We start from the raw sequence: 27,924 nt of genomic DNA on the forward strand, positions 1-27,924 counted from the left end.
TACCTAGCACATCTTGGAAAAGACAGCTGAGATTTTGGTTTTATGGTACAACTTTGAAAACTAAAATAATTTTTAAGCATTCACATTTTAAACAGTTATTTAACCCTTTTTCCCCTGACTAGAAACTTTATGTGTGGTCTTTCAGGTGGAAGGAGTGTCTTCTGAAGTCCCTGTGAGCAAACAAAATGCATCAAACAAGATCTTCAAAGCCAGAAAAGGACATGAAATTTTAAGTATCTTCCAAACCTCTTAAGTGATGCTAAAAAGTCATGAAGATTTCTACTGAAATTGGAGACACTTAGGAATGTAGACAGAGTTCAGACTACTCCAGAATTCACTAACTCTTTGCATTAGAATTCTTTTTTTATTTATAATTTCTGTAAAGAGTGGGAATCACTGTTTGGAATCTCAGCCTTCAAACAGACCATCTGAGACCAGGCACTCCCAGTCCCACCGCTCCTCTGCAGGAGGCAATGGGAGCCAGGAACAGCACACAAGAGTTTCCAGTTGTAACCACGTTATTAAGGTACAGGCAATGTCTTTCTGAACGTCTTCTCCTTAACAGAGAAGCTTCAACTTAACAGAGCTGCATGAGACTATAAGAGAGCATGTCTACCTAGCATGTCTACCTTTTAGATGGGTCAAAGACCTTAAAATTTAGCACAGATTTTACTTGTCATGCTAATGAGAGGGCTTCATCATCAATGATATTCATACACTCATATCATTTGTATTCATACATTTGTGAAGCTGGTGATTTCTGCTAAGTTACTATAGTCCTCAGAAAGCTGCAAACAGGTATCTCAGGGAAACTGGACATTTTCCTTGTAATAAACTGGAAATGCTTTATGTATCAAATCCCCAGCAGATGCTGGATGACAGAGGGGAGAAGTTGAGCTGATATATTGCAATAAATCTTCAAGCAAATAACTTGAATCTAAGAGATTAAAATTAAGTCAGCAAAAAATGATTTTTGCTTAGTTTATTAGTTTCATGCATGTACTTCAGAGCTGCCTCACTTAATGTAACAGATGTTTAGAGTTATTAATTTAAAAGGTGTCTTTTCAGTGTAAAGTGTCAGGAGCCAAGACTTCCTAGAAGTCACATCATTTGTTTTTGTTCTTGTAGTTTAGCTTAAAGTTTTGGCAGAGCTTCATAAATATCCCAGGAGCACATATTTTTTTCTTTGAAGGCATTTTGCATACTCTTATTTCTCTCTTTTCCCTTGTGAACTACAAAAATATTTTGTTCTCCCTGAAGAACAAATAGTAACACTTCAACAGATTGGCATCAGAACAACATCAGGCATTTATCTTGTCAGATGGCTATCACCATGCCAATGCTACAGCTAACAGAAGCATGGCCAGTGGCTAAAGGTTAATCTGTTTGGTTTCTTTAGCTGCTCAGCTTTCCCAGAGTACTATTGAGAGGTATTTATAACTGTTAGAAAGAAAACAACATTAAGTTAAAAATTTTGTCTGCAGTGGCATGTCAACAACAGTGCTCTATCTCGTATATTAGTAGTTGTCCCAGCTAAACTTCAAAAACTATTAAGTCTTAATATGTTATACATGTTTGTATTTACTGAATGCATGAGGCACACCATTAAAAAGTTCCACATTTACTTTCAGTTATCACAACAGCTAGTAAGATAATGCTTCCATGTTTCCACTTGATTCACAAAGCTTGTGGGCTAGCCTCAAAACCAGCTTTAGATGAGAGTGGGGCAAACACAGGATACATAGTAGGACTCTCCAGGAAGAACTTTTCTTGTGGAGGTGGAAAAACAAGCTGGACTGATAGGCCTTCTGCCCATTATGGAAGTTAACATTTGTAAACTAGAATTATCAGACTTTTCCAAAACGCAGCATAGCCCAAAGACCTTCCCTTAACTTCTACCTAGTTTGTACCACAGTAAACTGTGCAAATTACAAACTGTAAACCCCTTAAAACAGATGATTTTAAAATAAAAGTTCAGAAGAAAAATAAAAGGTTCACCATCTTGTTGTTTACCCATCTATAAGGGGCTCTAAATCACATTACGGCTTTGTGAATGAAGAGGTACAATCACCTTTAAAGATCTGAATATTACTTGAGGCCACTCAATTGTCCTTCTGTTCCTCTGCACTGTTCTTCTTGATAGAGATTTATTTTTTCTTTTTAAACAAAAGCAAAGTACTACACAGAAGACTTATATAAACCCTACATATAAATTTATTCGAAGTGGTTTAAGGGGGTAAAAAAGATTATGATACATTCAATCACAACAGGATAAAATTGCTTTAGAGTGTCCAGATTCTCAAGTTATCCTGGTTACCACCACAAATAACTACAAACCGTATTTAGTAGTTATTTATCCCTTGAATAATGTGAGGGTCCATAATGTACTTCCAATTATCAAAATAATAATTTGCTCTCCTCCTTTATTATTAAGGAATCAGAATAGAAGAGAATAGAATGTTTCAGTTGGAAGGGACCTAACAATGATCATCTAGTCCAACTGCCTAAACAATTCAGGGTTGACCAAAAGTTAAAGCATATTGTTAAGAGCATTGTCCAAATGCCTCTTAAACACTGACAGGCATGGGGCATCGATCACCTCTCTAGGAAGCCTCTTCCAGAGTTTGACCATCATCTTGGTAAAGAAATGCTTCCTAATGTCAAGTCTGAACCTCCCCTGATGGATGCAGCTCTAAGCCATTCCCACGCATCCTGGCACTGGGTACCAGAGAAAAAGAGATCAGCACCTTCCTCTCCAATTCCCCTCAGGAAACTGTAGAGAGCAATGAGGTCGCCCCTCAGCCTCCCCAGACCTTTGGTAGATGATCAAGAGGGGTCCTGCCATAATATCTGCCAACTCCATCCAGTACTCCGGGATGAATCCCATCAGGCCCCATGGACTTGTGAGCTTTCAACTGATAGAGCTGGTGCCTTACAGTTTCAGTGTCCACAAGTGGAAAGTCACTGTCCCCCCACTCGTGATCCTCCAATTCAGGGAACCACGCAGCTCAAGGTCTGTCAGTATTATTAAAGACTGAGGCAAAAAAAGCACTGAACGCCTCCACTTTTTCTTCATCCCTATTAGTCAGGTGACCATCTTCAAGTATCAGTCCAATGAGGGACTAGGACTTTTATATGGATTTCTGTAAATGAGATTAAGGACTTAATTTACAAGGATTTAGTTTACATTTACAAAACTCTATGGTTTTCTGGTTAAGAAATGCATCTAAGTGGTATTTTGGTATTTCAAAATAATCTATAAATTTCAGAATACCAATACTGTTACAGTAATTTGAAATTCCAAAAGGTAAAATTAACTTTGTGTTTATCCTTACAACCTAAAAGGCATGGAGGCTAAGGAGGATGTGAAGAGGAAAAGGTGGTTGCAGGAACCTTATGGGAAGTGATAAAAATCTTTTTTATAGCCATGTCTGTGAAATGAACATACAGTTCACATTAAGGAAAAAAAAAAAAAAGTAGGAAACTCCCTTACACTCCTATTCCATCACAAAGAAAACAATCACAAACCAAGTTTTTACAGTTTAGATAACTATCTTTGACTTGTAGTGACTGCTCAACTAGTCAAATGTCTTTAAATTTATAGTCTCAAGAAACCAAAGATGTGTTGGGTCCCCATTTTTCCCAAATTTGTATATTTTTTAACTTCTTTAGCACCAATTACCCCGTACATTGCACAACCAGAAGTCACTCTTCACAACAGAAATACCACTGATAATATAGTCAAAATAATAATATACAAAAGATTATTAGTCAAAAATATTTTTAAAAAATGAATTGTTTCAGTAGTACCTGATTTTATGTCCCATCTAATTCATCTAAACACAGCTCACCAATACACAGATCTCACAGGTTCATAATTTCAGGTCATCCCACCTTCAGAGAGCTAAAATGTAGTTGTAATTTCAGAAAGTCAAATCTTCTAACAGAACTGAAGACACAGCTTCACAACATGAAATAATACTTATGTGAGAAAATACAACCCGAACTGTACAGCTCAGCCAACTTTGTTTTAAAGTGGTTATCTTAGATTGAGTTACTGAAAGATAATGATCCAAACAGTCTCCCTTTCAAAAAAAATTTGTATGTGACTTTAAAGCTAGCTTGAAAGGTCACTGGAATGCCCATTATTGCTACCAATCCTAAAACAAAAAGCCTTACTGTTTTGGAGTATGAGCTTCACCGAAGCCCTCTGAAGCAAATGATAAATTCAACAAGTTTTAAATCAACTCTAAAAAGGGTTATTTTTTTTCTCTGAAGTGGTCTAAGATAAATAATCACGTTTTATTATATTTCTCCAAATTGTTTAACATCATTTTTTTCCGTTAACTTTCCTGGTCAACTACCAACTAGAAAAAATATTCAGCACTAAAAATAACATTCATCTGACCCTTATAACATAAATTGGTTTTGAATGGAAATTCACTGATGGATTGCCTATTATATGGAAAGAAGAGACAAGTCACAGTCATGTAAATGTTAACAGGAACTTCTGTTCAATCAGTGATCTATGCATATCCTCCATTCCCCAAGTGAAACAAGAAACTTATCCAAAGTCTCTCTGAGTTTTTAGAAGCCATGATTATGATCTCCGCACTCCATACAGTGTCCTTCTCCACCAAGTCTCTTCACAGTCTCAAAGCCCATTCAGTTGGTATGGAAACAAAAGGAGCGATCCTCACACAACATGCTCAGAACTTCCATTTCCATATGCTGTGGATACCACCACCGGGACCTACATTCTCCCAGTCTCTCTGCAGAATGCGTATCTTCGTTCATTACATATACTGAGGCGGACACACAGCAATTAAATAAGCTTGTCAAAATATGAAATATAAACAAAATAATGGCAGAGTATGAAAAGTGATGTGAAGAGTCCTAGCCTTCAGTGTCCCACTTGATTATAAGTCCCTACTAAGCTGCAGTGAGATTTCAGTATGAATTTTGCCTTGTTTAGTTACACTAGCCTAAGAATACTATGCTACAAAAAAAACCCCAAAACACCCAAAGTATTCCAAAGTCCCATGAAGATGTAAGGTTTCCACATTCTGTTTCATAATCCAGTTTATTCAATCATAACATGTCTCTGAAGAAACCCCATCAACTTGGTCACTAAACATTTAGCTGTGGCTACATACATTGACACTGCATACACAAAATAGTCACAGATTTGAGCTGTAAAATCAAAACATGGACTAGTTTTCAGATGCTGGCCTCAAAATGTCTGTAGTGTCTATACAGCTAGAGTGATCCCACATTTTATGATTGCTGGCTTAGGTTTAAAAGTTTACAAAAAATCCACATCACTTACAAATGACTAAATATATCCTTACACAGCCAGAGAAGTTATAAGGCCTCCTACGACACATCAAACCAACTCATCTTGCAGTATAGGTGGAAGAAATTCCTACCTGTAACTATGAAGAGAATACAGAATTTATAAACCAGATAACATTACTGTATAGATTCCTACAGTAGGCAGTAAGGTGGACTGAAACCTGGCTGAATGGCTGGGCCCTGAGGTGCTGATCAGAGGTGTCAAGTTTACTTGGAGGTCACTAACTAGCGGTGTACCCTAGGGATCCATGCGGGGTCCAGTCTTGCTTAACATTTTAATCAGTGACCTGGACAATGGAGCAGAGCATATTCTCAGCAAGTTGGCTGATGACACAAAGTTGGGAGGAGTGGCTGACAGGCCAAAGGAGCATGTTGGCATCCAGCATGACCTTGATGGGCTGAAAAAATGGGCACACAGGAACATTATGGAGTTCAGCAAGGAGAACTGCAAAGTCCCGCACATGGGGAGGAACAACCCCACACACCAGTATATGCTGGGGGCCACCCAGCTGGAAAACAGCTTGGCAGAAAAGGACCTGGGGGTCCTGCTGGACACCAAATTGAACATGTGCCAGCAATATGCATTTGCAGCAGAGGAGCCTACCAGTATTCTGGGCTGAATTAGACCAAGTATTGCCAGCAGGTCAAAGGAGGTGATCTTTGCCCTCTGCTCAGCACTGTCGAGGCCACAACCTGGAATAGTGTGTTCAGTTCTGGGCTCCCCAGTACAACAGAGACATGGACATACTGGAGACAGTCCAGTGAAGGACCACGAAAGTGATTAAGGGACTGGAGCATCTCTCCCTTGAGGAAAGGCTGAGAAAGCTGAGACTGTTCAGCCTGGAGAAGAGAAGGCTCAGGGGGATGTCATCAATGTGTATAAATACCTGAAGGGAGGGTGCAAAGAGGATGCAGCCAGGATCTTTTCAGTAGTGCCCAGTGACAGGACCAGAGGCAATGAGCACAAACTGAAACACAGGAGGTTACCTCTGAAAATTAGGAAATGTTTTTTTACTGTAAGGGTGGCCACGTACTGGCACGAGTTGCCCAGGGACATTGTGGAGTTCCCCTCTCCTTGGAGATAGTCAAAAGCCATGGCACTGGGATGGAGTAATCCCATGAAACCGTACAGGCTTGGTAAAATAGAAAGCAGCTATGAATAAAACTGAATAGAAAAGCAGCTGAATAGAAAGCAGCTATGCAGAAGACTGCCTGGTGATCATGGTGTTGCCCTTGTAGCATAAGTCCAACTGTATGCTGAACTGTAATAGCAAGACAGTAGCCATCAGGTCAAGAAAAGTGATTACTCCCCTCTATTCAGTATTTGTGAGGCCACAGCTGGAGCACTGTGTCCAGTTTTGGGTCCTGAAGTACAAAAAAACTGGACTGAATCCAGCAAACGGTTACCAAACCAGTTAGGGACTGGAGTACACAACGTGAGAGTAGGCTGGGGAAACTGGCTTGCTGACTCTCAATAACTGAAGGTAAAACGGGCCCTCACTGCTGTCTTCAGCTGCCTACAGGAGGGATTACAGAGATGCAACCAGACTCTTCTGAGAGATGCAAAGTGGTAGGACAAGAAGCAACAGACGCTGCAGCAAGGAAAATTCTAACCAGATACAAGGAAAAAGAGCTGCATAGGGAGAGGGGTCCATCCATGGCACAGAAGTCTTGAAATGCTGTGAAGTCTGCAACTGTGGAGGTTTTAAAAACTTGACTGGATGCAACCACGGGTAATGTGATCTAACTAAACCTGCTCTGAGCAGGAGGTTGGACCCAATGACCTCCTGAGATTCCTTTCAACCAGAATCACACTCTGATTCTGTAACGCACAAATCAGAATAGAATAGAATAATTTCAGTGGGAAGGGATCTACAATGATCATCTAGTCCAACTGCCTGACAACTTAAGGGCTGACCAGAAGTAAAAGCATGTTACGGGCATTGTTCAAATGCCTCTTAAACACTGACAGGCTTGTGGCATCAACTGCCTCTCTTTGAAGTCCATTCCAGGGTTTGACCATCATCTTGGTAAAGAAATGCTTCCTAATGTCAAGTCTAAACCTCTCCTGATGCAGCTCTAAGCCATTCCCATGTGTCCTGGCACTGGGTACCAGGCAGAAGAGATCAGCACCTGCCTCTCCACTTCCCCTCCTCAGGAAGCTATAGGGAGCAGTGAGGTCACCCCTCAGCCTCCTCTTCTCTACACTAAACAAACCCCAGTGTCCTCAGCTGCTCCCCAGAGGACATGCCTGACAGCCCCTTCCCCAGCTTTGTTGCTCTCCTCTGGATGTACTGAGGTACCTTAACACCATTTTTAAATGCTGGATCACAGAACTGCACACAATGCTCGAGGTGAGGCCACACCAACACAAAATACACTGGGATAATGATCATATAAAGCAGTTTTATTTGACAATACTGCCCTCAATCAACTGCAGAGCCGTTCAGACAATGCCAAATGATATCAGATCATGAAGAATTAACTTCAGCCTGGAGCCACTAATTGTAAATGTTTTCACATTTAAATGTAAGACTGAACACATTTTCATTTAGAGTATCTTCTGGAAATTAGGAAAGATCTACATCAGCTTCGATGCTTAATGATTGTTACATTTTATTTGTAATTTTATAACTAAATGGATGATCAATGCTTGTGTATAGATGACATTTTGTTTTTCTAAGTGCTATCAAGCTTTGAACCTAGTACTATTAACTGAAATTTCACATTGGCTTTAACAAGTTTGAAAAATTCTATTGTGCTGAAAATCTGGAAAGCAAGAATTGCTGCCATCAGCAATTGGAAGAAATTGGTTATTCAGTTTTTACAAGATACTAATCTTAAAACATTCTGTGCTGAAATTATCCAACAGGTTGCAAACATGGTAAATTGTTATGGTATTGAAATATAAATGTCAGAACTTGTAAAACTAATTTTTAACCACTTCAATTATCAACACTTGAGTAACAGTTAAGACCATCTTCTCTGGAAAGAGGTTAAGCAGTGTTAACTATTATTTTACAAATAGTGTCTCACTAATTATTCTCCAGCAGGATTTTTGGAATATTGAATTAATTTCAACACTATCCCTTTCACAAAAGACAAAAGGTAACACGTATACATTTAAGAAAATCTGACAAGCATGTATGCAAGCCACATATACATGGTTTAAGAAAACCACATGTGGTTTGAAGAAACAAAAGGAAGACTTACTAGGATGTATGTTTAATCAGTCAACCAAGCAATACAACTTAAAAGATACTGTAATTATCACCTGTGCTTTAAAAGTTAGCATGACACAAAAGAAGCTCTACCAGTTCAACCCACTGATTGATAAAACTCAGGGTTCTCTTGAGAAACATACAGCGAAAACTCACACAAGCTGTTCTTCCAGTGCCCCTTTCACAGACCTCAGCATAGTCATGAAGGCTGAAATAAGACTCTGGGGAGAATTACGTTAGCATTGCAGAAATTCCATATGCCACTGCGTATACAGCAGTTTAAAAAGACCTGCATAACTCCAACTACCCATTACTGTGAAACATGGGGATGCAATCCCAGCAGGAGGCTTAACAATTCATCAAGGAAAAAAAAAAGTCCAGAAGTTAACTTCTACGAGTCTTCAGGGACTGCTCCACGTACTAAAAAATGTTACCACAACACTATCCAAATCAATAGTGATTTCCTTCTCTGGCATCATTTATCTTCTACAAAGTTTAAGATTTTTGCAGTAGGCATTTAATGATCAAGCTTTCAAGACAGCTTTATGCTTAAACCAAAGTAAATCTATATTAAGAATTTAGAATCAGCTTTACAATCACTCTTATAAATTTAAAGGAAAAATAACATCTTCAAAGACAGCAAGACAAAACTCAAGCTAAACACTGTTGTGGTAAAAAAAGGACAAGCAAACATTTACCCAGTTGAAACAAGATGATGGACTTCTGATGCAAGTGCTAACAGAGTATCTTATTATGCTCAAATTTTCAGATTCATAGCTCCATAGGAACACTGTTTCAAAGGGATTAATCAGAACAAAAGCCAACTGAGCTGTGTCTGTGATATCTTCAGTGCCTTAATCTTTCTAAAATGTAGTAAGAACTGCTCTTGCAGACAGAAAAAAATCTCTGTTCTTGAGAAAATAGCCTGTGTTTAGCAATGATTCACAAGCAAACTATTCTTTTTTCCCCTGCCTAGAATGGGTACTAAGACTATGAGTTCAAACTCCTTATAACCCATGAGTCTAAGCAAATGAAAATGTCTAAACTGTACCCCAAACCCAATAGGCCATTAAACCTGTCCATGCAGGACACAGCAGCTTCACAGGTCTGGGCACTTTAGTTTCTTAGTCCTTTTACACCATACCAAGCATGGGCAGCAAGCCTGTTGCAAAATCCAAACCGGTATCTCCAAACCCATACAAAGATGTCATAATGATGCTACATTCAGGCCCACATCCTGAAAGTTACAGGATGGATAAAAACTTCTGGAATAAGTACATGACGTAAGTTAAATTAAAAATTACTGTGCTGCTAAATATAACTAAAATTCCATTTTTAACTTTGGCTTAAAAAAATAATTTAACTAAATTTAGTTTAGAATACTGAATTTAGTTAAAACTCTAGTTTTAACTTAAAACCTCAGTTTTTAACCTTAGTTTAGCTAAAAACTCCATTTAAATTTACTGTTAACCACTGTAAAATTAACTCCAAGTCAGGTACCAAAATTTTTTGTGTGCAGTGGAAACTACAACAGGATTTGTAGTGTATTGTTAATACATGCAAATAAGACACATGAGGATTTGGACAAGCTTTGTTCTCCTGTTACTTTACAACTTATTTCAGATGGACTGGGTTTGCTCTCCCACAGAATATCACAGAGTGAATGGGAACATCTGGAAGAGTTCAATGCTTTTAAAAATTATTATTTAATAAAAGTATGCCAAAAGGATTTCTCCCCCTCTCCTTTGTCTGCAGATACATGGTAGCATGATTTATCGTACCATAATTTGGACCATCTTCAAAGATTTATTTTCTATAGACAAAGATCTCTGAAGATGTTCCAGGCACTTGTAATCAGATGTTTAGCCACCTCATTTTTATTCATCTTGCATATTGGGATTTTTTGGAGGGAGGGAAGATGGCTCTGCTTAATGCCCAGTTCTTTACTGAGCTCATAAACAATATAAACGCCACCCAAAATGTAAGGTTGTGTGACCCCTGTATCTGTGTTGTCCCCACCACATCAGGTGACCTAAGGATGTTTTAAGTTTGTTTAAGGATGTTTGTTTGTTAAGTTGTTTAAGGATGTTTCAAACACAATAACTCATGCATGAAGAACAATTAGAATTTGCTGACAGCAGCAATATAATCTCAACCTTATGGAAAACACAGTCTCTTCCTCAGGCTGGCAACAGAAACAGGTTGCCCCCAAATGCTGAATGCATGTGTTCATGTGCTCTGCCTTCGTTTGATCACATAATTCCTCAACTGCTTCTAACATTTTTCTAAAGATGCAAACTAACATTTTAAGAGTGAAAAGGTGGGGGGCAGGGATGAGAGATGGGTGACAGTAATGGTAGATTTTACTGAAAACTGGTAAAAGCCCTTCTGTTCTCTACATTTATTAACAGATTCTTGCTTTTAGTTGTCTAGGTAGAAGCAAAACATTGGTTTAGCTTTCCTTTTCTAGCATAAGTTTTGTGGTAAAAGATGGCTGGTTCAAGGAAATAAATCTTACAAATGATCTTTAACAGTAGACTAGGGTCATGTGTTATTAGTCATGAACTAATATACATAAAGTGAAGTAAAGTAGGAACGTAAGAGTGCAGAAAAAAGCTTACATAATGCATCAGAATTTCCTCAGGCTACAAAATTTGTTATTTAAAATTAAGAACTACTGCAGCACTGTGTTACTAGTATACAGCACTTTCATTTACTACCAGAAACTCGTCTCTGTTAGCTCATGTAAAAGCAAAAAATTGCAAAATGTTAATATATAGTGCACTGATTCACCTCTAATAAATGACGCACATAGCACTAAGGGAGAAAAGAGGTCATCAGCCACTGTTCTACACACGTCATAAAGACACATTCTAGCAAAAAGAAATTCAAGAATCACTGTCTGCTTCTTCCTGTTCTCAAAAACACTGAGCACTTAACCCAAGACATCATTTCAGACAGAACCCGGATCTCTGCTACATGAGCAGTCAGTAGTTAAGGGTGTATGTGTACAAAAACCTCTAGGAAGAGGCATGAAAAGAGAGGTTGCCTCTTTGTCAATCAGTACAGAAACATATAAGCACGGAGAGGTAAGAATGAACCATAAAGTACATCCCAGCTGACACACACACACGTTTCATTCTTAAGCTCATTCTTCCAGCATTGCAGGGCACTGGAAACATGCACATACCTTCTTAAGGCACACATTTTCTGCACGCCCATGCAGGAAACCAGATAACCCCACCAACCTCTCATAATTCAACCCTCAAGTTAGGCACACACACAACATACCACATCAATCCTATTCATCTCCAGCACTGTTTGCTCCAGCTCACTCAGAATACCTCATTTGTCCATTCAACCTCACTCAAGAGCCATTCAGCCCTGATCTGCCAACTCCCTCCATCACAGGACAATTGTTTAAGTCACAGGGTATAGAGCTCCCCCCCTAAAACCTGACTGTGTAAAACCAACCATTACTCATCAGCAAACAACTGCTGTTTTGGTTATCCTTTATTCATGACTATTTCCTCATCCCCATGGCAGCCAGCATTTCTTTATGCTATCAGTTACACCTCCTCTGCTGCAGTAGTTTCAACAGCTAATTAATTGCCTTGGAGAATGAATCTCCTGCTTATCCTAATTCTGTGAGTCTACTCCAGGGTAAGGTAAACCATATCCAGCAGGCCTGTGCTCTGTTACCACAAACTGCCAATGAACAACAACGTATTATCATTATTTTAAAGGATTATTTAGCTTCTATTATAAGGTTTTCTTTTCTTTCTAGCATGCATTCACAGCCTTTCACTGCAAGTATGCCGAGTACTTCAGCTTTACTGCATGTGTGGGGGAATGGAGTCAGACGACACTGATGCTTCACCTGTGCACTGTGGAAGGAAAGCAATGTTAAAGTCTGAAGAGAAACTTCGCATGACATTATACATTAGTTCATTCCCACACATGTAGAAATAGACTTTTGACTTTAACTAAGCACAATGAGTTACGTTTTCATCTGATTTTTTTAACTGTTTAACACTTGCCATTTATCCCAGTAAGTACAGAGGATATTTCTTGTTATTTATTAATCCTTGCACAGAAGCACTAATTTCAGCAGGAGTATGAAGACAACAGACTTCTTAAGGGCTTGGGTTTGTACACTGAATCTCTAAAGCATTTGACAGACCTGCATACCCTAAGGCCACTTTCTTTACCTCTTCTCACACAGATATTGCATACCTATGGTCCCCAAAGACAAGTGAACTGTCAGGCATATTTGAAAAATGAAGGGAGCTAATAAAGAGCATTTCCTTGTTTCTCAAACTTTAGGCTTGCTGCTTTTTTCCCCACCCACAGTCAAAATAGACCGATTTTGCTGTTTCAATTTACCCGTTTTCTCATAAAGCTGAGGCTTGGGAGGTGGTAGGGGCTTCTGCAAACAGTAGGTTACGTTTCCAGTATTCAGTTATCTGCCTAGCAGAATATTGTGGTGTTTGGACTACACTTCTGGATTTATTCCTTTAAAGTGCTATGCAGAATTTGAAAGAACGTATCAGAATATCTGTGTTTTATGCTTGGAACCATGACTGTCATCTGAATTCAGATGAGACATGAAATTATACTCCTGTTGCTTCCATCTGACCATACCAATTCACAATTTCTCCTTGCAGCTAGATGATGATGATGTACAATCATCAGATGATGTACCAAGAGAAAAACATTCCAGGTCTTCCTCATTCTTAACATTCATTCAGTCAAACTGCTTTTTCCCCTTGTTGTTTTGTGCAAACCATGCATAAATGATTCTGTATACAGCAGCAGGGCAAGTCCAGGTATGTAAATAAATAAATCCTACAGCATTTGGAAAATCAGTATGTGCTGGTTTTTCACTCTCCTAGTCTTAAGCAGAGGCGGCAGCATGCCACACATACATACCGTTTTACCTTTGGAACCATGGGTAGTTTTAAAATCTAACTCTTACTAGTATAAACTGAATGATACTTGCAAAAGTCAGAAATAGGACATTTCAGCACTTGACATAAACGCAAACTTTAAAAATTATTCTTATTGTGCTAAAGCTATATGAAGGAGTATTTCTTTCAAAAAAAGTCTTTTCATTAAATGGTACTTTTATGTTACTTACTCCAGTATCACATGCTAAAGCACATGCAGAAAATGACAGGTGAAACCTGCCATCTTCAACCTTAGCGTTGGAGCTAATGTGCTAAAATACTGAATTTATCTTTCTCATAGCTCTGCCTCATTATTAATCATAATTTCTTAACAGTTTTTGATAACACAATGGAATAACTGTGTTCATCACAGTGAAGTTCCTACAGATCAGGTCCTATCACACATAGAGGTATGTGCTTCTGTCAGGACAAACTTCTTCTATCTGGTTTAAAGGCTACTAAAATGGCCGTTCTGCTTGCCCCTCACCTTCAGCCATGTGTTCTCACCACTCTTTTTACACATTGCATTTAGTGATTACCTGTCCACATTGCTAGTTTAACTCTTTGATCTGACAGAGAACTAACCCATACGAAAGCCTACAAACCATGAAATTAACAAACTAACCCAACAAACCCCTCCACTGCAGTTACCAGATCTGATGCAGGGATGAATGGGGTAACACACGTCCAAGGATCACGGAGGCAGTGTAAGGCCATCTCTATTGGCAACAGTCTGCTGTATTTCAATTGCATTAGACTCAACATAAAATTGCACTGTTAATCACAATGAATATACTCAAAGAGTTCAAAGGGCAGGCAGGGGATTCAACACACATCTAAAATTGCTGTTTATCACTCAAGAGCAAGGCATGTGATTGTTTCACAGGAGAAAATCCTCAAGACACTACCTAACTTAACACAAGCAGAGGTCTTTAAACTTTAGGCCACTCAAAAGCACTGGTCTGCCTAAAGGTCCTGTCTAAATTAGAATATCTAAATCCTTACTAATCCTACTCTCTGCCTCTTCTGCCAGAAGATGGCATCCTCTGAAGTAGCAGTTGTTGAAAATGATGGTAGTTTAGCTTACAACCCCAGAAATGTAAACTAATAACACCTCCCCACACCCCACCAAATTAGGAGCTGGAGGAAACAAAAAGCACCCCTTCAGTTTTGCTGTCTTTGATGAAATGAACTATAACCTCTCAACAAGGACCACCACAAACAGGTTTCAGCTGAGAATATCCAACAGTTTTATACTAGCACCCTGTTTCAAACAGACTACTAAAGGCTAGAAGATGCTAACCAACCTAAATAACACCAGCAGCATAAGGCTCTGAAAAATAGAAGGTAAAATTAAGAGAAAGCACTTTAAGGGTTAAATTTTTAAAGGAAATTTTTCCCAAACATAAATATCCTAAGCAGCTATAAATATGACTAGAAAGAGGCCCATAAATCTCAGTGACGTAAGCCAAGACTAGAAGCCAACAGAAGCCTCCAGTCTTGCATCCTATATCCTGGATTCCACACATTTTAGGCTCTCTGCAGTGCTTAAAACTCTAGATACAGTTCATTCATTTATTTCAGGCCCTAAAAATGAAAGGGTTACACTTTACTTGTCACCTTCCTCCTTAAGTCTCTGGTGTCAATGAAAAGCTTTGAGAACTTCAACCAAATCTGACTTCAGGGCAGTTAAAGTGTGAATGGACTAAGTACTTCCTCCAAGCAAAAATTTAAGGAAAGACTTAAAGACCTAAATACCAGTTGATTCACACCCTGACTGTCTCCTTAAATGATTAGCCTTTTTATCAGACAAGGTAAAAAATGCTGAAATAAAACATCATGCAGAAGTACTCATGATTTGGTAGAATGGAGAACTGTCCACAAAGTACTGGATGGCACTCTCATCCTGTAAGTTCTTGATTAAATGAAAGTGTCTTGGGGATCTCATCATCTCATCAATGTCTATAAACACCTGAAGAGAGGCTGTAAAGAAGAGGGAGCCAGGCTCTCTTCCATGGTGCCCAGTGACAGGACCAGAGGGAATGGACACAAACTGAAACACAGGAGGTTCCCTCTGAACATCAGGAAACAAGTTTGTTGCGAGGATGACTGAGCACTGGCACAGGTTGCCCAGAGAGGTGGTTGTAGTTAGGAGACAGTCAAAAGTCATCTGGATGTGGTCCTGGGCAACTGGCTCTAGATGGACTTGCCTGAGCAAGGAGGCTGGACCAGATGATCTTCAGAGGTTCTTTCCAACCTCAACCACTCTGTGATTCTGTGATTTCAGTAGGAATGGGGATGTTGCTTTGGAGCAGAGATAGAGGGTATGGGGAAAAAATTCAGTGTCAGAAACAGAGTTGCTATTGATAGCAATTAGCACTTACATACCACTTTCAGCATACAAATTGTGTTCACCACCTCACTTCCAGAGACACATACTCTATGTCTAATTAAACCCATCAAAGAGGTCTTCTAGCAACTTTAATTGGAAGTGGATTAGGAATCAGTACGCATAATGTTAGATTTGAAGCTCACTATGATGTAGACATCCTGTAAGGATGTTCAATAGTTATGAGAGACAGGTTTAAAAAAACAAATGGAAAAAAAACTTTAACCCTCCTTTTCCCTTGCTCAGGCTGATAAAGGAAAGAAATGCCTTGCCAAAGGCAAGGACAAAACAAAAATGAAGGAGCCTCCTGACTCCTAAACTCTTTCCTCTTTCATACTATGTCCTATTGCCCCACCGAAATTACCCAGAATTCTAAATGCTGTCTGTATACTCATATTTAACTCCAAATTCATCACTATCTTTAAAACAAATCCTCTTCCAGAACATACCCCAAGGACTCATATTCTCACCAGTCTTTATTAGGGCAGGAAGTCTACCCGCTTTGCCTGACTTTACAAATGGAAGAGAATTGACAGTGACTCCTACTTCCTTTGAGAGATGACCAGAACCTGTCAGAAAAATTCAAACATTTCCTTTCAGATTCGTATCTTTAAACACAGAATAGTAAAAGGTGGCTTATTCTAAATGACCCTCTTATCCCCTTCACTAGCTTTAATGTGTACCAAAGAGAAGAGTACTCTCCTGTAAAAAAATCTCATTTTCAATCAGCAAATCATCTGAAAAGATTCAAGAGAATCACAAACTAATTAATCCTGTAAGAGCCACAAAACACATACCATGTATGAAAACCAAACAAATAGTGAAACAGCTCACATATTCTTCCGTTACCCTCCTAAACACCAAATTGTAATTTCACCTTCTCTACAGTAATCACCATCCTTGACCACACAGGCCTGTACATAAATGGAAACCTCACATTAGTTAGGCACAGTCATCATAGAATGGTCTGGCATATCCAACTGGGCTTAAGCTGAAGCAGCCCATTTGTGTCCAATAAGGCTATGGACACGTGTTCTGGCATGTTGGCCGATACTGAATCAAGTCCTGTAGACACAAACAAGTCTTTCATTTCACCAAGACTGGAGGTAGGAGAAGGGAGAAAAGGAAGAGGGAAGGGAGGGAAGGAAAGGAAGGGGGTATGTTCTGCCAGAGGAATTAGACCACACAGAATTTTCAAACATGACAGCAAGACCAGCAAGAGCTTCTTTGTCACAAATTTTAGCTACAGCATCGGTGAAAGGTTATCAGTGAACTTCAGCAGAGACAGACTACTCATCCTTTTGCAAAGTTGCTAGTTTGCAAAAGTAGCATTACTTAGGCAATAACTAGTAGCATTACTTCAGCAATAAATGTGCAACACTTGCTGACTATAATTCCACCAGCTGATTTCTGCAATCATATCAGAGCCAGAGATAACAAGTAAGCACTGTGACTTCTGAATTTTTAAACATAAAGTTTCAGAAAGAGTATGTTTTAAAATACGTTACTGGCAAAGATTACATTACTTATGAAAATATTGCATAGAAATTTAATGTCAGCAGCATTACACTGAATTTGAAGATAAAATTGTTGGAGCTTATTCTCCTACGCTAAGTGGAAATGATAAAAATAAAAAGCATCTAATCATAAATCATAAACCATTTCACTACAGATGCCTTCTAAAAATGTCTCAATGTAGGAATTAGAGGAATTCTGTTCCCTTATCACTTAAATTTACAGCAACAAAAAATCTCAACTGCTGATCTAGAACAAGTAAGAATTTGCTGAACAGTACTTTTTTCAGGGAAAAAACAAGTACATGCAAAACTCACTTATCTTACATCAGTTTGATTCCCTAATCTCTTGCATGGTTATGTAAAGAAGGTATCAGAAATAATCCCTTGCTAATGATCCTGAAAGTTGTAACTCATGACCCGAGGTCCTGCCTCGTACAAGTGGGAAAAGCATTATATTCAGAAAGCATTAAAACAGCTTACCATGCCGGGAGGGATTCCTGTTTGTGACTTCTAATTTGTCGTGGAAGCCAGGACTCCTGGCAAGCCCTTCCACATCTACATCAAGGTTGGTGAAGCCATTTACTTGATTTCTGTCCCTGGTGACAGTGTTAATGCGGGTTGGGATAGGTTCAAACGTAGGGTCTAACTCCAAGATCAGCCTGTTCAGTTGTTCAATGGACTGATCAATATCCAAAGTTGGAGAAGCTGGCAAGTCCCCTGCGATCCGTCCTATATCGAGGCCATTTGTGTCCCTCTGAGGCACTGTCCTTGACTTAAAACTCTCAGCACTAGCATGTTCTGCAGCTTCAGTAGCACCTGGCATGCTTCCTAGCCCCCTCTGCACAGCATCTCTGCTGCTGAAACCACGTGTCGGGGTGTCCGGGACTTGGGACTGGCTCTGGACACTGCCCGAATTCTCCACGGTGTTATGAATGCCAACCCGAATTTCATTCTCTGGGGCAAAACCGTACTGGCGAGCAGTGACCATCTGTTGCTGGCGTACCCAGGTCTGAGTAGAGTAGTTACTTGGCCCATAGGCTTGAGGCTGTGGTGAGACAGAGGGATTCCGTTGCAATTGCTGAGTTGACTTCGGCTCGGTGCTTCCAAATGATCTCTCATAGAGGGGATCCACACCAATTCCCAGGTCTGGGGCAAAAGCATTGTGATGCTCTTCTCCAGTGTTACTTCCAAAGCCATCTGAAAGAAGTGAGTTCTGACTGCTCTTGTGGCAACTAAAGTTCCCTAGGTGGGTGGAGTGCTGCCCTTCTGAGGAAGACAAAGTCCCAATGCTGTCCACACTGTGAAGGTCATGATTAGGCATTTCGTCATCCAGAATATCAGTCTCCCTGTCCTTCAGTTTGGTGTCTCCATTCACATGAACTTGAGCTGGCACTATGTGGCGAGTCCCACTGTACTTGCTTCGAGCATCAGTCATATCCTTGGTGGTGTTGACAGAATCCTCCAGACCAAAGCCACTAAGTAGCTGGTCTAGTTCTGCCTTCTCTTGTGGGCTCAGACCCCGTTTGACTCCTTGCACAAGGCGCTCCTCAGTCTTGTCTGTCCTGATGGAAGCTGTTGAGTGTCCTGAATCACTGCTGACAGAGAGGGTATGGTCACTGTGATCAGGACTGCCCGTCACAGGAACACCTTGAGCAACACCAGGGATGCTGCTGTCTGAAGAGCTCTTCTTTCTCACTTTCGCATACAGACTGCCATCAATGGGACCTTGGGTATGCAGCACTGTGGAGAGATAAGTAACAAGGAAAGGGAGAGAAAAGGACAAGGCATTATATAAGGGCTTTGACTGGTGTTGTATTACACAACAGAAGTACTGCTAATACTAATAGCATTGTTTCTGCAAAACTAAATTGGCTCTACAAATACTGCATCAACCAATGGCATTACCTTTTTTCATTTTACATTTCAGTTTATAACCATTTTCTTGATGGAAATATAACATGCCATTCATAGCTCGAGATCAAATGCAGTTCTCTCTTTTTATGCTGTTTTGAATGCATGTTTATCGCTCCGCAAACTCTTTACACTAATTTTTAAGACTATTACAAAGCTAGAAATTTGAGGCAGCTACCATGCATTCTGTTCAGAGCAAAAATGGTAGGAACCTACCAGCAATACTTGCCTTGAACATTTATCATGCAATTACCAGTTCATCCATTTTTACTTGATGATCTAAGTACACTGCGAAGAATCACTTACTCCTTTTCTTGGTGGTGCAAGGAAAAAAAAAAAAGGCTTTCAATCAGAGCTGCAGTCCTTGGAATATATGTAAAACCTCTTCATAAAGGCATGCATAAGGAAACGTTAGACTATGAAATTTCTACACATGGAGGATCTGGTATGCATTTCACGTTTCAGTTTTAATAAGCAAGGCCATAATCCCTTAACAATCAGAATATAACTCCTTTCTCATCGATGATGGGAAGAACCTAACTTTATTTCTGATCTCTCAGGTACTCTCTCAACTGAAGTTTATGAATAATCATTCATAATAAATATGGTCTGGAACTTTGCTTTCTGTTTAGAACATCTTTAGAAAATACAACAATTTTGCAGGAAAATGCATCTAAGTTTACTAAAGCTGCGTGTTGAGAACAGACAAATTCCTGCTTCCAGTTGCATAAGCACAACTTAGCGCACTTCACTGACAGCAGCTATGCACAGAAGAACTGGGTGAGCCAAGTTTTACCATCTTACAGGGCTAATGAACTCAAATGGAGGGCTTCACTGAAATGACTATATTGCTTTTGATCCCAGAACAGTTACTGGCATCCATGAACCCTGCTGCTTCTTGCTATCTCAAGGCACACACCCTATATTTTTTAATCTGATATACTGATTTTCTTTCATGCTGCTGCCACCAGCCCATCTTAATTATTTCTCTTCAGTAATCAACAAAAAATTAATGCAAAACATACAGCAGAAAGTCAAGAGAACATGTTACGAGACGAAAATCTTAGCCATAGAATTGTCTCCTTTGTACACACCTCTACATGTTTTGTCACATATATAATATTTTAGATACTATGCTTTACTGCTAACAGGAATCACATAAAGTATATACTCAACAATAACAAATATGGAATACATACAAAATGAATAATTGAAGTTGTTGAAAAAACCCTCTTTTTGCTTCCCAGAAAAAAACCAAACAAAACCACAAACACAAACTTGAGCAGATTTTTATATACAATCAGGAAGTAAAAAATCCATTTGAGTTAAAAATACTACTGTAAGAATAATCTTTTCCATGTTATTTCAATACTACCAACACTGGCAATGGATAATGGATTCAGAAGACTGAATACAGCGGTTTCTCTCTGTAACATTTTAAAAGCTCAAGAGTTTATTTGAATTCAGCTTATTTTACCCAAACCACTTTTTCCTACCCCTGCCTGTCAGGACTTTTGAAAGCTCTACTTGACATTACAGACCAAGGAGAAGAAACAAAGCTGTAGGAGGCACATTCTTATGATCCTTTATTGGACTTGTTTGTCCAACTCCCACACACATCACACAGGTTAGACCAACCTGAGATAGGGTATAGCTACTGGGCTCTTACCCAGTGCTGAAAATAAACACAATTAATTCTGTTTCTTACGAAAAACTTTAGGAGTAAATACCTATACTGTCCACCAAGCCAAGAAAGTAAAATGAGTGGTTCTACTTTCAAAGGATTTAATGCTCATTTACCAAAATTTATATTAAGCAGAAGTTTCTGAATAACTTTTCCTACCCATAGTTTGAGAATTGTTTGATAATAAGAAAATTAGACCATTTAATTTAGTAACAGGCAGATTTGTGTCAAAGGTAATCAACGGCTTAGTCTAACACCTGTGGCAGTTCCAGAACCAAAAGAGCCATGGAGAGGCCAATGCATTTCAACAGCAACTCTACCACACATTTTCAAAATAGAACGGCATCGTGATCATGAAGCTTCTGAACTAGGAAGATTTTCTAGGCAATGCCATTTTTGAAAAAGCATTATTCCAAATTTGTACCCATGATGGCAATGAATTCATTGGTTTATAATGGCAAGAAAAGTGGTCTGGTTGGAAAAAGCCTTCTTTATGGGACACCTTGCCAAGTTTCCATCAGTTAAAATACTTACACACTGGAGGTTATATGATAGGTTTAACAGATTTTAGCTAATAATTAAAGGACAACTTTTTAAGGACTAGGTACTATTACTTGTCTGATGTTGATTTTAAAAATAGCACATGCAAAAGACCAAAATACTCCTTTTCAGAACAAGTCATGAGGCTAAGAAAAAAAGAAAGCCATTCTCCTTGCTGTAGAATTTCTCTGTGGGCAAACTGTTAAAAGTTTGCTGAAGTTTACGATGTGTAAATCCCATGATGAAAAGAGCTGCTATGCATGAGGTTGAACGTCTGTGTACAGATATTTAAAAACAGTATTTATGAAAAAAATATCATATCTAAGGAAAATACAGCCAACTGACAGTTTCTCAAGCTCTTTCATGCTGTAATTTCTTATGAGCTCTCACCACTGCTAGAACAAGGAAGAACACTTGGCACTTCATGTGGAATTATTTAATACAGTTACCACAACAAATTGCAAAAATGAAAAAACAACACTAAGAGTAACTATTAGGTGACTTTCTTTTTTCCTTTCTGTGTGCTTAGAAAACAATACAAAACTGCTTTATTTTGAATAGTTGAATATCCTGACACAGAATAGACCTGAAGAGGTGACAGGTCTGAACTGGAACGCAGTTAAGTAAATACAGGACTAGTACACTTGAACTATTAAAAAGTATTTCTGTCTGACTTTTCTGTTACCCAAAACTAGGCACAGTGCTGTAAACCCTTCGAACATGCTAGTCAGCCATAAATACCTCACACCAGAGGCAACATTCTAGCATGTAGATTTGGTTTGCCACACAAAAATGTTAAGTACAAAATCTGTCAAATTCTCAAGCACAGCCATGGAAGCAATGGAAAACCTTTGTGCCTTTCCCTCCATTAGCCCTCCTTGTACCATCACACAGTGCCATTCAAGCATAGCAACAGAAGTACAGACAAGATGACAGACTGTCAGTGGAGTACTAACTCCACTTGCACATGTGAGCTCTTGTAAGGTTCAGAGATAACCCTTGCCCAGTACTTCTTCCACTAATAAAAATTAGCAAATATATTCTGCCTGTTGCCTGGAATGCTGAGTAACCACAAACCATCTGTGTGTCTCCCAACTGTGAACGGTACAGCTTCTGTTCTTAAGGGGACACGTGAGTTCAGCTTACAAGTAGCATCTCTATTTAAAATGTTGTCATTCCTTTTGACATGAAACACGCACAACAAACCTACAGTAACATAAGTGGATTATAAATCTCAAAAATTGTTCATCTCCCCTCTCTATTTTTCCATTTGAAACGAAGAAAACTTTTTTAGAAGTGTTTTGGTTTTTTAAATATCCGTACAGTATCTCTACACAAAAATTGGGAAATCTGCAAAAATAATTCCTCAAAGTATTTTTAATGGTATTAAGAACTATCATCGTTGAATATAAATATGAAACCAGTTTTCAGCAGAGGATGGGGTTTTGGTTGTTTATGGCCTTTGATGTTTACCTATCAAGTACGCAAGTTGGAGCACTCAGGTGCTTCTTTCCATCAGACACTGGATTGGATACAAAAGTTTTACAAAATTTGAGAGTTTGTTGGGGTTTCTTTTTTTTTTTTTCAAATTCTGAACAACTTCGATTTCTTAGAGGCTTCCTTTTCATACCGCATTTACAAAGCTTGGACTTAAACTACTTCAGGTTTCTGAAATGTTTTTAAAGTTAATTTAAAAGCATATTTTTCTGATAAATGTAGAAGATAAATGGCTGTCTTTGAACTCTCAAATGATCCCATTGCTGTCTAAGACATTTAATTAATTGCTACTCAAATCCCAGTTTTAATCTGAGCTATAGTTCACAGTGAACACTAAGAAGAGACTGTAAAAAGTTTCATGTTTCTCTGAATAGTTAGTGTTAACTGGTAAACATCAAGGAAGGGTGTAGGAATGTTTTATACAAGTAAATCTGATGAAAGGAAGAAAAATTCTGCTAGAGGAATTTCTCCCTCCCCTAACCTGTCACGTAGATGGATGAAAATGTCTTTTTTCCAGACAGAGCTTTTCAAAAATACTTAAAAATACAGATCTCTACTACACTGAAGAACAGCATCTGTACTCATTAAAAGCCTCATTGACAGACACTACTGGGAACAACAAGAGTCTTTCTAGGACTTCTCATAGGGTTTGGCTCAGGATGACCCAACACAAAATTTGGTTAGAACAGAGGCAGCAAACTTAAGAGACTGAAAGGTTCACGGCCAAGAGACAAAAGCTTACACACTAGTCTGTGTGTGTTCATGAATTTGTATATGGAAATGTCTCATTTTTGTGGGGAAACTCCGTAAATCTGACCTAAAGCTTCAGCAGTAGTAACCATGTTTTTGCTACAGTATGGTCCCTGTTAAAAAAGGATCTCTGAAATTTGAGATTCTCCTAAGATAACTAGAACCACTCTGTATAAGCAACTGACAACTGCAAGCTGTCTGGGCTTCCCAATTACTACACATGCTAACGACTCACACAGCCCTGTCGGAACTGAACACCATGGCAGAAAGGATGACTTCTGCACACTAGCATCTCTTTGAAATATTTCAGCACCATAAAACTGACAACTAGGTTTTGTGGCATTCAGTGTCTCACCCTGTAACCTCAAGACTGCCTGTATGTGAAATGCCAGTGGATTAAAAAGCCTGAACAGCTGTGGACATGAGTACCACCTTATTCAGTGTCAGCCTAACTGTGTTTGTAACCAAGACAACAAGCCTAGGTATACCACCTACTAAGAACAACTTCACTATGAAAGAAACTAACAGCTTGAAATATTTTAGACACCCTGCATGACCATCTGATAAATGTAGATTATCTAAATTGTAAGGAAATGCATATACATAAGAGGAGAACCAAGAACTTGACTGAACAAGCAAAGGATTTACTAGGATTTCCAGTCCTTCACAAACCATTTGAAGTGAGCATCCAGCTATCTAAAAAAGGCATTTAAGCTGCACAAGGAAAATGTAATCAGTAAAGCATGGGATCTAGATGTCCTACTATGTATCCGTATCTGAAAGTCTGGTCCACTGCCAAGCCTCAAAAGCCCCTAAGCAATTTCTCAAAGCAGTGGCTCCCCAAACAGAGGTCGCACTGGTCACAAGTAGGATGGTGAGCCTAACAGACACTACTTTTGATATTTATCATATGTTATGGAGTCATATTAGGTTATCTATCTACAAGTGAAGCAAGAAACAGAAATGTCTGAGACCTGCAGACTTTTGGCTGTAAACTTAAAGATGAATACGGTATTGTCAGACTTCACAAGGAAACAGCTGTGATTGTGGGATAAAACAACTTACTGGCAACTAGACCATTTTTCTCTAGTAGGCAGCTGCCTTTTTAGAAACCTCAAATAGTCACCAAAAAATTATCATGATGCATTATGAACAGATGGGAAAGAATGAGACTCACAGCTAAACAATAATCTATCTGCTCCTTAGGAGTCTGGATATTTAAACTTGTAGCTCCTGATCATGAAAACACAATGGATATTGCACATAACAAATTTAAATTATTGTCAAATTTGCACAGTTGTAGGAAAGCATTCTTAGATTAATTTTTGTTTTTTTAAAATTTAGTTATGACAAGCACTTACATGTAATTACCCAGTAATGATTAAAAAAATATTCTGGTGTGTGATGCTGAACAGCATTAGGAATTTAGTTTTACCTCAGACTTGTGTAAGATTTGTCACTGCCAAGTCCAGTGGAAAGAATACAACTTAGTTAAGGTAAAAAAAAAACAACACACCAAAAAAAACTATCTCTACCCAGAATTTTTTCCCTCCTAACTTGATTTAAAAGGAATATGAAATGCTGTATGAGGCAAAAATCATAATCTTATTTTAAAATATACCATTTCTGCTGGGGAGGAATTAAATATACAGTATCACACTCGGTTGACAGAGTCAGCATTTATAGAGCGTATGCATACGCCAGTGGTTTTAACGAAATGTTATACTGGGCAGCCTGGAATATGTTTCTGTACCAGAGCAACCCAGAGAATACTTAGATATAACTTATTTTAAATGGAAATAACCACCACAAATCTATCTTCAAAGGTTCAATGGTATCATAGTAGAGAATATGCAAATAGTCAAATGAAATAAAAAAATTACATTTTTATGTGTGTACATACAAAATACATATATGTACACTATTTTATAAGCTCTCTATATATGTAAAACCAATACATACATATATATGGTTTATTTATTCATAAAACCAGGACAAATAAACTATTCAAATACTATAAACCTTCAAAATACAAAGTTCTGAAGTTGTTCTCATATTACATAACACCTTAATTTCATATTCTGCCTTTTTTCTAAGTCATAATTTTGGAATACCTCTGCACTAAGACTTCTGGACTTCACTTTACTCTGGTAAATACTCTTCACTCACATTTTCCCCCAAAAAGTCATAATCAACTTAAGTGCAGAAGTGAAGCTATGCATATAGGCAGGGAGTATTTTTGACTGAAGAAAATGAGAAAATACACCAGCAATGCAAAATTTTATTCTGTGCACCTTGCTACTACTGCAGAGGCCTTATGCATTCGATACCTCATCTCAATGTACAGCTCAATCCTACTTCTCACTTTTTACAAGGAAGCCATGTTCTGTATAATGCAGGAGTAAAACAGCTGTCAAAAAACAAGGGAAATTCACAACGGTGGAGACCTAAGTAATGCTGGAATTTCGTTAACCAAACCGAAGGGGCCCACTTTCTTTCAGCCTGACCTCTCTTCCCAGGAGATGTTCCAACTCCCTGAACTGCCCAGGCTGAAGCTTGACAAAGTTCCCACACTGAATCTGAATTACACATGCACACACACCAATATCAGAGACTCTCTTATAAATGAAAGCCTTAGAGCAAAGGGTATGTGTGTATTTTCACTCTCATACCTAACACACAAAGAGCAACTTATGTAAAAATCAGGAGCTGAAATACCAACACATACCAAATATAGTGGCTTCCTTCCAAGCCTGTGTTTCCTGGCACTTCCCTCCTTGAAATCCAAATACCCAAAGGCAGGCTTGTGAGTTAAAAAGAGGTTTCAGTCTTTCAGCCTTCTGACTTGTCCCCACAGCTACCCCCTGTTCATTCACCACTTGTGAAAACACATACAAATGCAAGCCACTTAGGTAAACACATATACCACAAATTCAGCAAGAGCAATTGTGACCCAGTCCACCTGAACAAAAAGAAGGTGGTTGCAAATACACAAACCTCTGCACACTGTACCCTTGTTCATGTTGCAGCAGGAAACATTACAGGAGATCTGGATTATTTTTTTCAACCTCATAAATAAATATTTCTACCTTCAGGCACACCTGGACAAGTCCAGAGCTGCATTCCTTCAAAGTTAAATCTTTTTATGTGTGCCTGTCTTTTCTTTTCTCCCTCCCTAACACAGGCCCTCATTCCTTGCAAACTCTTCCCATATAATTCCTATAAAATCCATACAGAAATACACGTGGTTTGTATTTCCAGCTCTTGAACCACAACAAAGCTTCTTACCTCTTTACTAGGCACGATCAGGAACTTTCTGCAACAGTCAGTCATTGGCTCATTTAAATCAACTCACATTCTCTAAGCAAAACCCTGCACAGAGGAAAGCCAGTTAGGGCAAACATCCCAGCTTAAAAAGGCAAGAAATGTCTCTACTCCTGCTGTTTGAGCCGCAGCTGCTGTTCCTGCTCCTGGAGGTAAATGGACTTGCTAAAGAAGCGTGAGACTTGTATCAGCCAGAAAAAGCAAATGAAAATGTAAACACGAGGGAGGAGCCCGAGGGGACAATCAGGTTCAATGAAATCCGAACTCCTGGAGCCAAGGAGGAGTGGAAATGTGTTGGCTGAAAAGGTAATTCCGTCTACAAGCTATTTCCTTACAGTCGTTCTCTTCTCAGTCTGTTTCAATATCCAAATGAAGCCGAGTGAGTTTCAGCTCCCAGATCATTTAGCCACACACCTATGATTGCTTGCTTTTGATGTCTTTTTCCTAAAACAAAGCCTTTAGAAAATGTTCTTCCATACTGAACCATCAGGTCAGATACTCATCCACATCTTCAAGAATGTGTATATTACTGGAGTTCTCAGGCAAGAAAAGCTTTCTAGAAGTCCTGCAGCGATAATGCTTATTTTTATGTAGCAGCTGCTGCTCTCAAGCTCACAAACCCCAGCATGCTTTGACTCCTGTCTCTGGAATGAATCAGCTCAAACTAGGGAGTGAGCCTGTTAGTTCCTCCTTTAATAATAGCTGTATCTCACCACACGGCAGCCTGCAAAATTTTTCTCTAAACATTACTACAAATGTACACATGTATTGCCACCAGACAGCCATG

At 38.9% G+C, this 27,924-nt stretch overlaps 1 protein-coding gene across 5 annotated transcripts in view; it reads right to left on the reverse strand.

Annotated features, from left to right (window-relative positions):
• TNS3 (tensin 3) overlaps positions 1-27,924 on the reverse strand; it is a 241,567-nt gene that overhangs the window by 54,432 nt on the left and 159,211 nt on the right. For all 5 annotated transcript variants that reach the window (XM_074830359.1, XM_074830370.1, XM_074830348.1 and 2 more), the window contains one exon: positions 17,912-19,171. In XM_074830359.1, the coding sequence (XP_074686460.1) occupies positions 17,912-19,171 (1,260 nt within the window). The remainder of the gene's footprint in view (positions 1-17,911; positions 19,172-27,924) is intronic.

Source organism: Strix aluco, chromosome 1 (assembly GCF_031877795.1).
Source record: "Strix aluco isolate bStrAlu1 chromosome 1, bStrAlu1.hap1, whole genome shotgun sequence".
NCBI lineage: Eukaryota > Metazoa > Chordata > Aves > Strigiformes > Strigidae > Strix > Strix aluco.